Here is a 19,048-nt window from a genome sequence, read left to right as displayed (position 1 = left end):
TTTCATCACCCAATACCTTCCCGGACTGGAACAACTGAACCACAACCTTCAGCAGGGCTTTCATTACCTATCATCATACCTTGTAAAGAGGGTCATACTACCTAAAATCATTTTGTAAAGTGATGTTGTGTTGCCCACCCAACCTCGACAACTTCCTAATCCAACCCTATGCCACTCCTAATCTCAACTCCTTGCTACAAAAATCATATCCCTGTGGAAAACCCTGATACAGACCTGCCAAATCCACCCACCCAGCACTCCCAATTTCAGTCCTGTCACAGATTTATCCTATCCCGTCAGGGGTCACAGGCCACCTATGAAAGCAGTCATGTCGTTTGGCAGTTCTGCAGCAGTCATTCACGGCTTTTTGTATTGGTTGACTATCAGCCCCACTGTCTACCAGGATGAATAGACACCACCAGTCTATGGTCAAGCACAAAGTAGATCATCTTGTGGCACAACATGCAGCAGAACACGACTTAACTTGATTTCAATGGCTGCTTCACTACCCCAGCTGTCTGGATGCTCTCCTCCACCACCTGCTTTACTGAACTGTGCAGATGGGAGCTATCCTTACAACACTTTCTCCACGCCAGTAATTATTCCATCCTCAACCTACGTTAACATACTGTCCCCACCCCCTCCACCCAACAGTTTTCACCCCCTCTACCCTGTCACCTCCTCCCCATTCCCGTCTCCTACACTCTTTGTTTGCCATCCTCTGCCATCACACCCAACCATGTTTCCCCGATCCTCTCCTTTTTTGCTTCGTTTTTCTCACCTCTCTTCCCCACAACCTCCTGACACTGTGTCTGTTGACATTCTAATATCTGCACACTCTGCCAGACAGCATTCCTCTTCCCCCACCCATACACTGCTATCCCTTCCCCTTCCCTTTTTCCCTTCCTTACTGAATTGCTGCTACCATCCCACGTGATAGTTGCATTCTGGTCCAAGCTGCTGGCGATCATGTGTACATGAGGTGCTTGCACGTAGGGAATGAAGGGTGTGTGTTTCTCTTTTACTGCCAAAGGCTGTGGCTGAAAGCTTATATGTAAGTGGCTTTTAATTGTGCCTTTCTGCAGCATAGCACATTATCTTTATGGTAAGTAGTGATGTGTCTTTTCTTACATTGTTGAGTTTGTTAACTGGAGCTTCCATTGTTTAAAAAATATATTCTCATCTTTTGGAACTCTTGATTCCTTCCATGCCCTCACAACAGGTGGGTTTCTCTCTTCCTGGGGTATGAGTGGCCTAACACTCCTTTCTTTCTACCCTGAGGAACGAAGGAACAGTTCCCAGAGGTAGCAATAAGGTTTTTTAAAATACTGTTAAATGTATCTATCAGCAACGCTAAGATTCTTCATACATCATGTGTTCTATGTAATTTTACAGTAACAAGGACATCAGACTATCTTATTAACAGAGATAGGCATTAAATTTAAGTAAAACTTGGGAAATGGTAATCGTTTTTTAATGTCTCATTGGTCATTCAGTTCGTAAGTGCTGAAACAGAAGGTGTACACTTTTCATAGTAAAGGCATAAACACAGGAAAACAAACTGCATCGACAGACATAATGTCTGTTGACAGACCCAGGTCTGGTTTAAGGTCCAAGTGACGTAATTCACTGCTTGGGTTGCCAAGCTGAGAGGAGCACCAGTGGTGCCACAACTGTAATGTCAGTTAGTATGCAGGATGTAACACAATTAGAAGAGGCCACTTGGGCACCGAGATAAGAGGGGAACCAGGTTAGCCGAAGTGTAAGATTTATGTACAGTGTATTTCACAATTAATAGCTACAATTGACAGATGAATGTGTATGGGGGGAAGGAGGGGAGCACCAAATGATAAGTGGCTGTGTAAAAATGTTCTCGAACCGGCACTGGTTAGAACTCAAATATAAATGACAGCACAACACCAACAATACATTTTTCTGACTTCAGAGCATCAAGCATACATTGTACCTCTGCTTATCCCACCTAAAGAAGATGACTAGTTCTATCATAAAACTATTGTACACTAAAACGAATTGTCAACTTGGTTAGAAATTGAAAACATCAGTCAGTCTAGAAAAACTGATAATTGTAAATGTCTCTTTGCAGGACTCTACCTAATTTCCTTGAGCTAGTCTCTGTTAATGAATAAATACAAAGGAAAGGCGCTCATGGTCAGTACATGTATTATTCATATAAGAATAACAAAAATAGTATATGTCAATTTAAACTCTTAAACAGTGATAACCTGACTCAACTACAAACAATCATTGCTGTGGGTGATCGCCCAACATAAAAGTGATCTTGTAGGTATGTCTTGCAATGTTATAAGTGATCATCATCATGAACTAATTTTCCACTCATGCCAATATTTTGTGAGCTCGCCAAGGCTCCCCCACGTGATTGCAGCAGATCATATTGCTTGACAAAATGTGATCTACAACATCTGCTTGACAACCTGTGTGGTCAAGATTCTCCAGGTACCCTCTCTCTCTCTCTCTCTCTCTCTCTCTCTCTCTCTATCTATCTATCTATCTATCTCTCCACGCTGATGAGCAAAACACTATAACCACTGCTCATCACAAAATTACATGCCGCCTGGTGGTATTGCAGGCAAATGTTTCTGTAAAGAAAGTATGTAAGTGGAGCAGAGATAAATGGGAAAGGATTCTAGTGCTGATACAGGTCACAAATTGGTGTCGACTAACATAAGTGGCTTTAAAAAGAGCAAATTGTTGTGGCCCAGCTCCTGGAAACAAGGAGCTCGGAAATGGCAAAACTGTTCGGCTGTTCACATGCTATTGCCATGACCATCTATGGAAAGAGCTTAACCCTTTAACTGCTCTGGACGTTTTAACACGCCTTTGTACCTGTCCCTGTGTGCTCTGAATGTGTTTACGTGCGCTACCAGTCCTTCTACCTGGTACTCTGAACGTGTCTACGCGTAGACACCAGGTACAAAGGTTTGTGCGTTAACATGTCCAGAGCAGTTAAAGGATAGTGAAAATCAAGTAAGTGACAAAGTACTGAATGTCCACGTCTCTTCACAAAATGTGGAGGTTTTCTGCTATGGGGTACATTCACTAGGCTCCCATGGGATCTGTGGTAACAATCAAAGCCACCATGGGAGCTGTGGATTGTGTGAACTATTTTGTGTGCTTTAGTAGCTACAGCTGTCATTGTAATTTGAAGAAAGAAAAAGGAAACTTGCTGTCAACATCAGGCCATCATTGTTAAGCAATACTTTAGTGCCTATTTTACTTTGTAGCCTAGTTGCAGTGGCTGTATATTATTATTATTATTATTATTATTATTTCAAACACTTTCATGCAGTTTTCTTGATGATAGCTTGCAGGTCTTTGATCTTAACAAGTACTGTTCATGGTGTGGGTCTGAGGAAATCACCAAGCTCCATGTCTCTGCTCCACACAGTTGTGAATTTAGTTCTTCAAGAAATGTCATTGACACCACAGTCCAGTAATTTGCTACTGATGAAATTTGCTTTACATCTTCTGAAAAATGCCTGCCAATCCCAGGAATGCAGGACAGCAATGATTAAGGTATTCTGTGAATGTCATTTGTTAAATTGTTGATCAATTAAGTTTGTATTTGTCATTAACTCGTTTGTGTGTGTGTGTGTGTGTGTGTGTGTGATTATGAAGTCATACGAAAATACCATGTGATCAAAAAGTCAGTATAAATTTGAAAACTTAATAAACCATGGAATAATGTAGATAGAGAGGTAAAAATTGACACATGTGCTTGGAATGACATGGGGTTTTATTAGAACCAAAAAAAAAAAAAAAAAAAGCAAAGTATTGCTAGACGCGTGAAAGATCTCTTGCGCGCGTCGTTTGGTGATGATCGTGTGCTCAGCTGCCACTTTCGTCATGCTTGGCCTCCCAAGTCCCCAGACCTCAGTCCGTGCGATTGTTGGCTTTGGGGTTACCTGAAGTTGCAAGTGTATCATGATCGACTGACACCTCTAGGGATGCTGAAAGACAACACCCGACGCCAATGCCTCACCATAACTCTGGACATGCTTTACAGTGCTGTTCACAACATTATTCCTTGACTACAGCAATTGTTGAGGAATGATGGTGGACATAATGAGCATTTCCTGTAAAGAACTTGATCTTTGCTTTGTCTTACTTTGTTATGCTAATTATTGCTATTCTGATCAGATGAAGCGCCATCTGTCGGACATTTTTTGAACGTTTTTTGTTTTTTTTTCCCTAATAAAACCCCATGTCATTCTAAGCATGTGTGTCAATTTGTACCTATCTATCTACATTATTCTGTGATTTATTCAGTTTTCAAATTTATACTGACTTTTTGATCACCTGGTATATTGGAAGGACAGATGTTTCTTCACTAAAACTTAATGAACAAACAAGCAGACCAATTATACATTGTGACACTTTCAGAACTTTGTGTGACCATTGTATTAACTTGTCTCCCTCCTCTTTCACTTTTAATAGATTACTTACTTATTTATTTATTTCATTAGTCAGCCTTCTAGGGAGCACTGTAATTTTACAGCTTTTGTGACAATTGTTCACTGGCCACCATGTTTGTATGGCTTGAGCATGCTTTGGAGTAATTATTCACTCCTAATACAACCAGAATTGCCAGTCTTGTTTTTAATATTTTTTCTTGTGTAATGGAAATTCTACGAAGTAGGAAGACATGTGAATTGTGAAACATTCATGTTCAAAGAAACAAGTATAGCTTTGTGTTATTGTGTTCTTATTAAATGATGTTTGATGAAGCACAACATATATAATTAAAACAATATCAGGAAACAAGATTTCTTGCCAGTTATTCATTAGGAAAAGTTGGACTCTTCACTTATGTGTTAAATGCTATACAAACTATGGATTTAGTAATCCAGATACTATGCAAACTTTCTTAGTGAAATTCTTGCACAAAATGTTCTTCAGCTATTGGCCAACTAATAAGTTTATCCTGATGCAATGTTTTAACAGTTTTACCACCATTTGTATTTTGACAAAGTGATAGGTTCTGGTCAGAGATAGTGGGAACATGTGTGTGAGGTGTGATTGCTTGACTGTGTGTGTGTGTGTGTGTGTGTGTGTGTGTGATTTCTCTCCTGAAGAAGGCTTTGCCCGAAAGCTCAATGTGTAATGTTGTTGATATTCCAGCCTGCACTTTCCATTGTCTATTGGATTACCGTACACAGAAGGTTACCATTTATATATTCGAACCATGTCTCTTCTTTGCCAGGGAGACACCTGGAAAAATTGTGTTTAGAAGCAGAAGTCCAATCCATTAGTTCATTAGAAAAAACATTAGTTGAAAGTTTTAACTACATGGTAAAGGTCTATTTCAGCATAGTGTTTTTGGTATGGTAGATTGAGTGTGTGTACCATGTTTCAAGCTTCATGCAGTGAAGACATTAATGGAAAACTTTGTAAGCACTCCTGAAAGTCAGTTATAATAACACTAAAGTAATGTGTGATCGACATTCCAAAATGAAATAGTAATATTTGGTAATGAAGCAGTAGAACCAGTTGAGTTTTTGCGATTATGACAGTTTAAATCAGTGCGTGAATAAACTGCAAAAGAAATAAACAGATAAGTAAAAATCGCCAGGAACATGGTAGAGGAATTGAGCAGAACTTGCCAAATATCCAGTGCAGCACTGTGAAATGGCTTCAAAAAGGCGCTGACCCACACACCAATGGAAAGAGCGGGCACTGCCACATCTCCAGGAAGACAGAGTTCAGCACCCCCTTCCAATGCTGATTTAACCAGTTGCCCATCACCGGTTGGCATCAGATCTGTCGCAGACTTCAAGAATATAAGTATTGAGTAGCAAGAAGACGTTACTTAGTTTGCGTTCTGTATTAGTAGAGAGTAAAGTACTTGTAGTAGGAGGCACAGGAAGAAGTTAAGTTAATTTTCTTTTTAGAAATAAAGTGATCAATTAATTTTCAGGTGTTACGTACAGATCATTTTGCATTCCTGCCACCGGCCATCGCAACTTTGCTCCTTCCATGTTTATGTTGGTGCTGACTCTCACAGTGGCCGACACAACAAAAACAACATATAGAGTGCAGTGCCCAGAACATTAAATACTTACAGAGTGACTGCCATGAAATTTTGCGTAATTTTCTCACTATAGTCTGTAATGATGTCACTTGAATTTTAAGTTGCATGCTCTATACAGTTTCTTTCTTTTTTTTTAGAAGTTTAAAACAATAAGAAATGAGAAAGCAGTGTCACTGCTAGTGTATGTTATGTGGTAAATACACTTAATTTTGTATTTTGCAAGCTGCACATAGCGTATGATGATAGCATCTCATGTTACAATCACTTGATTCCCCCTCCTCATCCTACTCACAGATGAATAGCTGTATATTATTATACATGCTTTAATGTCTTTGATTTTATTACCGCCATCGTTATTGGATATATACTCCGATGAGCCAAAACATTATGACCACTGCCCACTGCGACTTTGGATGCCGCCTGGAGGTGTTGTATGTATGTGATACCGTAACAAAAGTATTAAAGCATAGCAGACACAGATTGGGGATCACTCTAGGGAAGATATGGGCTGCAAATGGGGAAATCCAATGAGATAAATTACTTTGACAAAGGGCAGATTATTATTAGAGAGAGCCTGTGAAAATTATCTTGAAAACAGCAAAGGTGGTGGAATGTTCCCGTGTAAGTGAGCATCTATGGTTAGAGGTAAAAGGACAGTGAAGCTGCCACCATGTCTTGTTTCTTTTCTCAGGGAGGAGATAGAGAGAGGTTGGGGAAAGTTAGATATGAAGTGTAAGTCACTTATATGCCAGAGAAACCCACTTTACATTACATTTATCATTTTCCATGGATCCCTTGGAGAGGAGTCTCTGGGATGTGGAAAGAGTCTTACTCAGATACATGGATATTGTACAATCCTAATGCAGACAGGGTTATTAGCTATAATCCTTGTGAAGATGTTCATCAATGGAGTAGAAGGAGTTGGCCAACAGAAAATTCTTTTATTCACTCTGAAATCGATCTTTATCACTTACAAGACCTTAGATATGCTCTAGTAAGTTATTGAATATATGAGTACCCATGTATTTGACTCCTTTTTGTACTAATGATAAACTTTTATAGTCCTTATACAGATTGTTTTTGGTTCTGGTATTATAATCATGTTTTGCACTATTTTGTGTAAAAAGAGATGTGTTGGAAATGACAAAGGGCATCAGTGAGTATATGTAATGAGAAGTACTAGATAGAAAACCAAGTTTCTTACAGAGGTTTCTGCATGATGATCCAGGACTGACACCAGATATAATTCTAATGACTCGTTTCTGAATTTTGAAAATGTTCTCTTTGTGACAGGAGTTTCCCCAAAAGATGATTCCATAACTCATTAGTGAATGGAAGTAGGCTGAATAAATTAACTTCTTCATTTTTAAATCACCTATTTCTGTTATCATGCCTACTGTCAATGTAACTGAACTAAAGCATTTCATTAAGTCTAGGGTGTGAGTTTTCCAATTTAGATTGTGGTCAATTTGTAGCTCTAAAAATTTAACACTGTCTACAGCTGTAATTTCATTGTTTGAATACATTATACTTACAGGGTCAGGTATTCTTTGTGAGGTACTGAACTGTATGTACTGGGTCTTGTCAAAATTCAGTGACAGTCCATTTGCTGTGAACCACCCATTGATACTTACAAATATTTCATTAGCTGATTGCCCAGTGAGATGACGGGTACTGTTTTTTATACCAATACTGGTATCATCTGCAAGTAAGAAAAAATTTGCATTTTGTGACACTGCATATGGAAGGTCATTAATACACTCCTGGAAATGGAAAAAAGAACACATTGACACCAGTGTGTCAGACCCACCATACTTGCTCCGGACACTGCGAGAGGGCTGTACAAGCAATGATCACACGCACGGCACAGCGGACACACCAGGAACCGCGGTGTTGGCCGTCGAATGGCGCTAGCTGCGCAGCATTTGTGCACCGCCGCCGTCAGTGTCAGCCAGTTTGCCGTGGCATACGGAGCTCCATCGCAGTCTTTAACACTGGTAGCATGCCGCGACAGCGTGGACGTGAACCGTATGTGCAGTTGACGGACTTTGAGCGAGATGGTATAGTGGGCATGCGGGAGGCCGGGTGGACGTACCGCCGAATTGCTCAACAAGTGGGGCGTGAGGTCTCCACAGTACATCGATGTTGTTGCCAGTGGTCGGCGGAAGGTGCACGTGCCCGTCGACCTGGGACCGGACCGCAGCGACGCACGGATGCACGCCAAGACCGTAGGATCCTACGCAGTGCCATAGGGGACCGCACCGCCACTTCCCAGCAAATTAGGGACACTGTTGCTCCTGGGGTATCAGCGAGGACCATTCGCAACCGTCTCCATGAAGCTGGGCTACGGTCCCGCACACCGTTAGGCCGTCTTCCGCTCACGCCCCAACATCGTGCAGCCCGCCTCCAGTGGTGTCGCGACAGGCGTGAATGGAGGGACGAATGGAGACGTGTCGTCTTCAGCGATGAGAGTCGCTTCTGCCTTGGTGCCAATGATGGTCGTATGCGTGTTTGGCGCCGTGCAGGTGAGCGCCACAATCAGGACTGCATACGACCGAGGCACACAGGGCCAACACCCGGCATCATGGTGTGGGAAGCGATCTCCTACACTGGCCGTACACCAGTGGTGATCGTCGAGGGGACACTGAATAGTGCACGGTACATCCAAACCGTCATCGAACCCATCGTTCTACCATTCCTAGACCGGCAAGGGAACTTGCTGTTCCAACAGGACAATGCACGTCCGCATGTATCCCGTGCCACCCAACGTGCTCTAGAAGGTGTAAGTCAACTACCCTGGCCAGCAAGATCTCCGGATCTGCCCCCCATTGAGCATGTTTGGGGCTGGATGAAGCGTTGTCTCACGCGGTCTGCACGTCCAGCACGAACGCTGGTCCAACTGAGGCGCCAGGTGGAAATGGCATGGCAAGCCGTTCCACAGGACTACATCCAGCATCTCTACGATCGCCTCCATGGGAGAATAGCAGCCTGCATTGCTGCGAAAGGTGGATATACACTGTACTAGTGCCGACATTGTGCATGCTCTGTTGCCTGTGTCTATGTGCATGTGGTTCTGTCAGTGTGATCATGTGATGTATCTGACCCCAGGAATGTGTCAATAAAGTTTCCCCTTCCTGGGACAATGAATTCACGGTGTTCTTATTTCAATTTCCAGGAGTGTATATAATTGGAACAACAAGGGACCTAAAATGGAGCCCTGGGGCACGCCTTGTCTGATGGTTTCATATTTTGAATGACTATTGTTATATGGAAAGCCTGATACAGACACACACTGTTTTCTATTAAAAAGATAGGACGAGAACCATGAGCCTGTCACTCCTGTTACCACCTAATATTTTAAATTTTGTATAAGGATATCATGCTTAACACAATCAAAAGCTGGCTTTAGCCAGATCACATAATATTCCAAGTGGTAATAACTTTTGATTTATTGATGCTAGTATGTTGTTGTTGTGGTCTTCAGTCCTGAGACTGGTTTGATGCAGCTCTCCATGCTACTCTATCCTGTGCAAGCTTCTTCATCTCCCAGTATCTACTGCAACCTACATCCTTCTGAATCTGCTTAGTGTATTCATCTCTTGGTCTCCCTCTACGATTTTTACCCTCCACACTGCCCTCCAATGCTAAATTTGTGATCCCTTGATGCCTCAAAACATGTTCTACCAACCAATCCCTTCTTCTAGTCAAGTTGTGCCACAAACTTCTCTTCTCCCCAATCCTATTCAATACCTCCTCATTAGTTACGTGATCTACCCACCTTATCTTCAGCATTCTTCTGTAGCACCACATTTCGAAAGCTTCTATTCTCTTCTTGTCCAAACTAGTTATCGTCCATGTTTCACTTCCATACACGGCTACACTCCATACAAATACTTTCAGAAACGACTTTCTGACACTTAAATCTATACTCGATGTTAACAAATTCCTCTTCTTGAGAAACGCTTTCCTTGCCACTGCCAGTCTATATTTTATATCCTCTCTACTTCGACCATCATCAGTTATTTTACTCCCTAAATAGCAAAACTCCTTTACTACTTTAAGTGTCTCATTTCCTAATCTAATTCCCTCAGCATCACCCGACTTAATTTGACTACATTCCATTATCCTCGTTTTGCTTTTGTTGATGTTCATCGTATATCCTCCTTTCAAGACACTGTTCATTCCGTTCAACTGCTCTTCCAAGTCCTTTGCTGTCTCTGACAGAATTACAATGTCATCGGCGAACCTCAAAGTTTTTACTTCTTCTCCATGAATTTTAATACCTACTCCGAATTTTTCTTTTGTTTCCTTTACTGCTTGCTCAATATACAGATTGAATAGCATCGGGGAGAGGCTACAACCCTGTCTTACTCCTTTCCCAACCACTGCTTCCCTTTCATGCCCCTCGACTCTTATAACTGCCATCTGGTTTCTGTACAAACTGTAAATAGCCTTTCGCTCCCTGTATTTTACCCCTGCCACCTTCAGAATTTGAAAGAGAGTATTCCAATCAACATTGTCAAAAGCTTTCTCTAAGTCTACAAATGCTAGAAACGTAGGTTTGCCTTTTCTTAATCTTTCTTCTAAGATAAGTCGTAAGGTCAGTATTGCCTCACGTGTTCCAACATTTCTACGGAATCCAAACTGATCTTCCCCGAGGTTGGCTTCTACCAGTTTTTCCATTCGCCTGTAAAGAATTCGCGTTAGTATTTTGCAGCTGTGACTTATTAAACTGATAGTTCGGTAATTTTCACATCTGTCAACACCTGCTTTCTTTGGGATTGGAATTATTATATTCTTCTTGAAGTCTGAGGGTATTTCGCTTGTCTCATACATCGTGCTCACCAGATGGTAGAGTTTTTTCATGACTGGCTCTCCCGAGGCCATCAGTAGTTCAAATGGAATGTTGTCTACTCCCGGGGCCTTGTTTCGACTCAGGTCTTTCAGTGCTCTATCAAACTCTTCACGCAGTATCTTATCTCCCATTTCGTCTTCATCTACATCCTCTTCCATTTCCATAATATTGTCCTCAAGTACATCGCCCTTGTATAAACCCTCTATATACTCCTTCCACCTTTCTGCCTTCCCTTCTTTGCTTAGAACTGGGTTGCCATCTGCGCTCTTGATATTCATACAAGTGGTTCTCTTCTCTCCAAAGGTCTCTTTAATTTTCCTGTAGGCAGTATCTATCTTACCCCTAGTGAGACAAGCCTCTACATCCTTACATTTGTCCTCTAGCCATCCCTGCTTAGCCATTTTGCACTTCCTGTCGATCTCATTTTTGAGACGTTTGTATTCCTTTTTGCCTGCTTCACTTACTGCATTTTTATATTTTCTCCTTTCATCAATTAAATTCAATATTTCTTCTGTTACCCAAGGATTTCTATTAGCCCTCGTCTTTTTACCTACTTGATCCTCTGCTGCCTTCACTACTTCATCCCTCAGAGCTACCCATTCTTCTTCTACTGTATTTCTTTCCCCCATTCCTGTCAATTGTTCCCTTATGCTCTCCCTGAAACTCTCTACAACCTCTGGTTCTTTCAGTTTATCCAGGTCCAATCTCCTTAAATTCCCACCTTTTTGCAGTTTCTTCAGTTTCAATCTGCAGTTCATAACCAATAGATTGTGGTCAGAATCCACATCTGCCCCAGGAAATGTCTTACAATTTAAAACCTGGTTCCTAAATCTCTGTCTTACCATTATATAATCTATCTGATACCTTTTAGTATCTCCAGGATTCTTCCAGGTATACAACCTTCTTTTATGATTCTTGAACCAAGTGTTGGCTATGATTAAGTTATGCTCTGTGCAAAATTCTACAAGGCGGCTTCCTCTTTCATTCCTTCCCCCCAATCCATATTCACCTACTATGTTTCCTTCTCTCCCTTTTCCTACTGACGAATTCCAGTCACCCATGACTATTAAATTTTCGTCTCCCTTCCCTACCTGAATAATTTCTTTTATCTCGTCATACATTTCATGCTGGTATATCATCTGTAAAAGTGAATATAGCTTGATCAGTTGACAATCCTTTCCGGAATCCAAACTGATTGTGAATGAGAATATTTTTCTATATTAAGTGTTTATAAAGTCTATTGTACATAACCCTTTCAAACACTTTTGAAAATATTGCCAATAATGAAATTGGACGGAAGTTTTCCACTGATGATTTGTCTCTTTTTTTGTGTAATGGTTTGACAATAGCATATTAAAGCCTATCTGGAAAAGTACCACTGTGGAGGGATTCATTACATAAGTAACTCAGTATGTCACAAAGTTCTGAGGAGCAACATTTAATTATGGTAGTGCTGATGTCATCATAACCACGGGAGCATTTGTTTTTAAGAGAGCTAAAATATTAGAAATCTCTTTTGGTGAGGTAGGATATAGTTGAATTATGTCAAAATGTTGTAGAATTGCATTTTTTAAATATTTTAAGCTGTCTTCTGAGGAACTATGCAAACCTAAGTTGTCTGCTACTGAAAGGAAAAAAGTTGTTTGAACTGTCTGCAATTTTGGAGGTTGTTATTAGAGGCATTTGTTTTTTCTTGAAAATAAATACATTTTGAGGTTCTGATTACTTTGTTTAGAATTTTACAATATAATTTGTAATGTGATTTAGCTCTGTAGTAATCGTTTTCCCTTGACATTAAGTAGAGTCTTCTTTTTCGTTTTGCAAGATACTTTTATTCCATTTGTAGTCCAAGGTTTTGAAACATTTAATCTATTTGCTTTGATTACTTTCTTAGGGCAGCAGTTTTCAATGTGACCTATGCCCGTATTTGAGAAACAGCTATATTTTTCATTTATCCTGGGTGAATTGTATACATCTTTCCAGTCTGTATTCCTCAAACAGTTTTTTATACCTCCAATTCCTGCTTCATTTATTATTCATATAGTTTCCCACTTCCTGTTATGAGTTGAATCAGACCCCACTATGTTAAATGTATGCAACTATGCATGATCTGAAAGGCCATTAAATATTGGATTTATACTATGATTTGCTAGTGTAGTAGTATCTACGAAAATATTATCAATGGTACCCGTAACCCTGGTTGGAAACTGTACTAAGGGAGTGAGATTATAAGAAGTCATAGGAGACTCTAGTACGGATCTAGAGTGACTATCCTCCAGAAAATTTAAATTAAAATCTCCACTTAGTATGAGTTCATTATTTTTAGAAGTTAAAAAATTTATACTGCATCAAGCTGTTTAGTGAATAGCTGGAAATTACCAGTTGGAGCCCTGTATATTGTGACTATAATTATTTTTCTTTTGTATGTTTCTACTTGTGTGGCACATGCTTCAAAATGCTGAACACTACAGTATTTAAGAATGTCAATGTTTTTATAATTGTGACCCTTTCTAATGTAAGTGGCAACTCCTCCTTCCTTCATCTCTTTTCTACAATACTTTGAAGCTAAGCTATACCCTTCCATATTAAGCATTTCAATTTCACTACCTAAATGATTCTCAGAAATACAAATAATATCAACAGGATTTGTAGACTGTAGCTCATCTAAACAAATTCGAAATTCATTAATTTTGTTTTATTTTGATGTAAATTTACTGTAACTCCCCCCCCCCCCCCTCTCTCTCTCCTCCCCCCCCCCCCCCCCACTTGAATTACGCTTAACATTTTCAGATACATCTTGTTTCAGTATTGAATGTGTAGATAAAGAGCTTAACCTAAAAAAGAACTACTTCGATGAGTTGCAGTGTCCCCCCTTAAAGAATTCTCAATCAACCTAGCCAGTATAGTCCCTATTTTATTGAGATTCAGGCGATGAGAAGTAAAGCCCCAGCTACCAATAGTGTCAACAGGAACCAAACCATTCCCTGACCCAGCACCAGCCCGAAGCAGTCGATCCAACTTCATATTGACCCTCTTCACAGAGCTGTTCAACTGGGGTCGATCGTACCGCTTGAAAACAGGCTCAAACTCAACATTAGTATGGTTCGTTGCTGATGCTATTTTTACCAGGTCACTGTTCCCTGCTCCACCCACTATTACAACATGATCCACCTTGGTGAAACCTTTACACAAAGATCCTATGCCCTCGATCACTTGAATGAGATATGCACTAGGCTTGAAAAAGTTTGAGACCTGGCAGCTGTCACCTAATTTTCCCTGCAGAAGTTGGCCTACACCTCTTCCATGACTGCTACCTAACAGGAGAATTTTCTTCCTACTTTTTGTGAAGCAACAGAATTCCTAACTGAATTCTGCTGAGCATCAGCTACACCTACATATACCTGAGGCTCTTCATTACGTAACTGTGGCAGCAGGGCAAATCTATTTTTTGTGCCAGCAATGAAACTGTCAGATACTGTCCTCTTTCTGTGGCCCCTGTTCCCTGCTACCACTTCCCACTTCTCTTCACCCTTCTCCCCCCTGAACCTAATTAGTTCCTCTCTAGCTTTATCTAATTCAGCCTGAAGGGCTGTAATCTTCCCCTCCTGTTCTGCTATTTTCATATCCCTTGAACACACTCTACAGTACCTAGGAAGAGTCTCATTTTGTTCCCCAATTTCCATGCCACTACATTCCCCCCAGTGAAACAATCTGTCACAATAGCTGCATAGCATCCCAGAACTAACTTTCCTACGGCAGCTAAAACACTTCACACTCATGATTGCTTACAATATAGGTCTACTTTTTAAGCTTTTGCTAAATAAAGATTATTTCCTATTTACTACGCTCTGTAGTGCTCTAATAGAAATATAATATTAATGCACTTACTTAATTACACTTCGAATCACTTAACTTTCGCACACAAAATTTAGGCCTAAAAATGGCTGTTAAGCAGTAACGGTTTTATGCTATTTTCTTTAAAAATGCAGCAGAGAACTTGAAATCTTCACTTCCCCAAACAGATATTACGCTGCTGAATGCAATTAAACCTAATAAAACCTAGACAGTGCACTTAATACTTCCTAAAACTTCAAAAGTAAGCACACACGGAGTAGGCCTACAAACGGCTATTAAGCGGTAACGGTTTTATGCTATTTTCTTTAAAAATGTGGCACAGCACTTAAAATCTTCACTTCCCCAGTTATTACACTACTGAATGCAGTTAAACCTAATAAAATCTAGACACTACACTTACTACTTACTAAAACTTCAAAATTAGCACACACGAAATATCAACACAATCGGTCGGTCCAAAGAGCTTAACTCACTTGTGAGGACAAGTGGCAACAGAAGGTTTTTCATCTGGTTTATGTTGCTTTTAATGTGCCTTCAAAGTATTTGCTAACCAAGCCTTCGACTGATGTATTTCACACAGTCATTATACAATGTTGTCAATTCATTTTATTTTTAAGATCACATTTATAGCACAGGATAATTCCTAATTTATATTCACTCAAATTACTTCAGTAAAACTAATTCAAGTAATGACATGTTTTGTTCTGCTTTAGTAAACATTATTTCATAAAAGAGCAGTCAATTACAGAAATTGACATTTGACTTTTAGGTGTGATACACTACTCCTATCTCCTTTAATGGCTGCTGTGAGAGTAAAACAAAACTGTACTAGATACAGGAAGAAGCAAGATGGAAATTATATCTAACTATATCTTTACTGCTTATCATTGACCGAAAGTTTGATTTGAAGATAAATATTGTGATATTTTTTTATGATGCAGTCAAAATTTATAAAAGGTTGATTCACAAACTTGTCTTTTTTTGTCCATTAGAGCAATTTGCTTCGAGGACTAACATATCTGCATACACACAGCCGAAAACCCAGCACTGAGATTGACTATTTGCAGAATATGTGGCTTGATTTCTTGACTGACTTTTCGTCATATCCAGAAGGACAGATTACAATTTCCAAGGTAAGCAAAAAGAATTTTGTAAAATTTTACAATTTTCCTTTTGTCAATATATTTTTCAGAATAAGTTTCTATTTACAGTGATTTTTGTTAATTTCTCAATGTTGTCAGTAATTTTTTGTTGCCCACATGTGATCATGCCACTGGTAGTTTCACAAACTAGGGCAAGGGATAATGACTTGGATTATGGACAAATTGTCATTCAATAGAAAAAAAATGTTAATGCAGATAACTTGGCTTTCAATATCTTACCAAACAGAAGGAAATACTACTGTGTGCCTTTGTATATACTGTACACTCACCCTTGTATTACGTAACATTAGTGCTACAGGTCTACTTTTCCAACATGTTGTTTTAAGTATTCTGCAGCTGACTCAGGCAGTTAGTTCTGTAACATGGCCAACTGTGATTTGAGCCTCCATGATCCGGGACCATGCAGAGACAGTCACTGTTTGAGTCTGCATGTACTTTAAGCTATGTATAATCTTGAAAGTAACTTTTTGAGAAAACAATCATGTTAACAAATCCCCAAGGAACTGTACAAATGAAGATAGTAACATTAAATATATTTCATGTATTTGTTAATTAGTATTCTTTATGTCATTAAAATACATATATCCTTTCCCACACTACTTTCAGTTATTTGCTGCGGTGTTATACATCACTTCGCAGGAATGATGGATATTCCTATATATTCTTATTGACAAATGATACTCATGAATGAAAAGCTGTAAAACCAATTATTGTGTAAGAGAGCCCACCCTAATGTTTTATTTTCAAGTGGAGAACCATGCTGTGAGTAGACGCATGTGTTCAAGGCAGGACTGCCATGGCATTAACTTTGCGAGCGGCACAAGATAAGGGCTCCATGTATCACTGGCCTATTTTGGGGAGGTGTGATATCACTGGAATAAATGCAAGGAAAGAGGACACTGACAATATTGATATTGAAACAAATGAATATGAATTGAACTTTTATTCTGAATTCTGAACCCATCGCCCTATGTAAGAACTTATACATAATTTTCTCAGTTGGACATTATGTTTGAAGTACTTCCTTACTGTTTAATAAGGTGTCAAAGGCCAAATAAATGTAAGGAACATATAAGGATTTTGCACATATTTGTGGACAGCATATGGAGTATATATACGAAAGTATATGACTGATTATCGAAGAAAAGTAGAAGTTGTTAAGTTAAATTTCATTCTAGCAGTAGTACTTCAATCATAATAAGAAGCATTGTATTACTACCCAAGGCAACAGTCAACTAAGCAGAACAGTATTAATTCTCCATTGAATACAGTAAATAAAAATCCAGCAGGGGACACTACATTGCATACATACAGTAATTATCATTTTATATTAAAGTTCCCTCCAGTAATAATCTAGAAGCCAGAATGACCTATACATTATAAAGTAATATTTTTATTAATAATTACTGTGTTCTCATATCTTAACAGCAGTGTCTGTTCTTTTGCCATAGTGTTTTTATGAATGTTGATGTCTGTCAGTACATTTTTATGTAAACAACCTTGGGTGCCAACGTTCCAAAATTTCATGAAAATATGTAAGCACATTGTCATTTCATTAATTATGTGGCAGAAAGACTGGCTATTTTAGAAGGTCCAGAAGCATTAATAAATTTTCCCGATATTCCCTACATTTCTATTTCATCAAGACTTTACCAATAGTTTTCTCAAAAAGGTAAATGTCACTGTCACCTCTTTGGTGACAAAATTCAGCTTACATTGCAATTTCAATTTCTTGTGACTCCAAAATTATCTACTCTTTGAGTGGAGCTTTCTGCTTGGTTTTTATTACACAGATATATTTAAAGCACTTTTTCTCACCACCCTGCAGAATAAAAAGAAAGTTACACATTGTAGCTTTTGGCCAAAGCCTTCTCAGCAAAGAAAACACACACACACACACACACACACACACACACACACACTTTCACACAAACAAGCACACCTCCCGCACATGTGACAACTACCACCAGCTTCTCCGGCCAGAATAATATTGTTATATATTGTTTGAATAATATTAATATTATATAATGTCATTGTGCCCTGCACGCCATGGAAGCAGGGATGCCCCTTCATGAAAAGGACAACCTCAAGTGAAAGCCTGTGTCTGCTGAGTGTATGGAGAGGACCAGTATTTTTTATCATGACATAGAGAAGCACACTCACCCCAACACCACCTCACTATATTCTACACTGGCATGACAATCAACAGGCTGTACGTCAGCATGAATGGCCACCAACAAACTGTGGTCAAAAAACAGCCTAACCATCCAGTTGCTGAGCACACTACCCAACATGACATTCTTCATTTCAATGACTGCTTCACAGCCTGTGCCATCTGGATACCCACTACCAACTCCAGCTTTTGTGAACTGGCCAGCTGGGAACTCTCTCTGCAAAATATCCTACATTCTCATAACCATCCTCGTGTCAACCTTCTGTAGTCATTGTCCTTTACCTGCTTATTGCCTTCCCTGTTCCCGTTCCAGCACTACACAACCCTCCATTCCACCAACACACCCATAGTCTTTTTTCTTTTTACTTCTATGCTTCCCCCCCCCCCCCCCCCCTCCCCCATCTATCTGCCCTAGCCTCTCTCCACCTCGTCACTGTACACCCTCAAAAGCAACACTTTACTGTCTCCACCCCTATCCTGCTATCCCTAACCCTCCCCACCCCAGCCACCTCCTTACCCCCATCATCCAGATTGCTCTCCCACCATGTGCTGCTGCTCACTGTCTGGCCTCAGCAACCACAGAGTCTGTGATCATGTGTGTGCGTGCGAGAGTTGCATTTGCATGGTTGTCTAATTTCAGTGACTCTGCGACTCAGCATCTCCACTATATAGTGAGTAGCAATCTGTCCTTTTCTTTATATTATAATTATTCCACCCTGGATTTTTCCATTGTTTAGACATTAATTTGTAGCCATTTTATTTATACATGTTTCTTAAGTCATGCTGTTATTGGCCGGTGAGATCATATGATGTGAGATATGACTGGCTGACAAAAGCACATCGCAATCTCGGTTTCAGTGCTTTGGAAGCAACCTGCTGTGTTTGGTGAAATTGGTATTTATACTTTCGTAATACAGAAATGTCTGCCCCTT

General features: G+C 39.8%; 1 protein-coding gene across 1 annotated transcript in view; it reads left to right on the top strand.

Moving 5' to 3' along the window:
• The window catches only part of LOC126176097 (rotatin), a 443,859-nt gene that overhangs the window by 412,722 nt on the left and 12,089 nt on the right, over positions 1 to 19,048 (top strand). The window contains 2 exon segments of the mRNA XM_049923237.1: positions 3,344 to 3,555; positions 15,773 to 15,913. Of these exon segments, the coding sequence (XP_049779194.1) occupies positions 3,344 to 3,555; positions 15,773 to 15,913 (353 nt within the window).

Source organism: Schistocerca cancellata, chromosome 1 (assembly GCF_023864275.1).
Source record: "Schistocerca cancellata isolate TAMUIC-IGC-003103 chromosome 1, iqSchCanc2.1, whole genome shotgun sequence".
NCBI lineage: Eukaryota > Metazoa > Arthropoda > Insecta > Orthoptera > Acrididae > Schistocerca > Schistocerca cancellata.
Note: the sequence above shows the minus strand (reverse complement) of the source record. Positions and strands in the feature narration are given on the sequence as shown.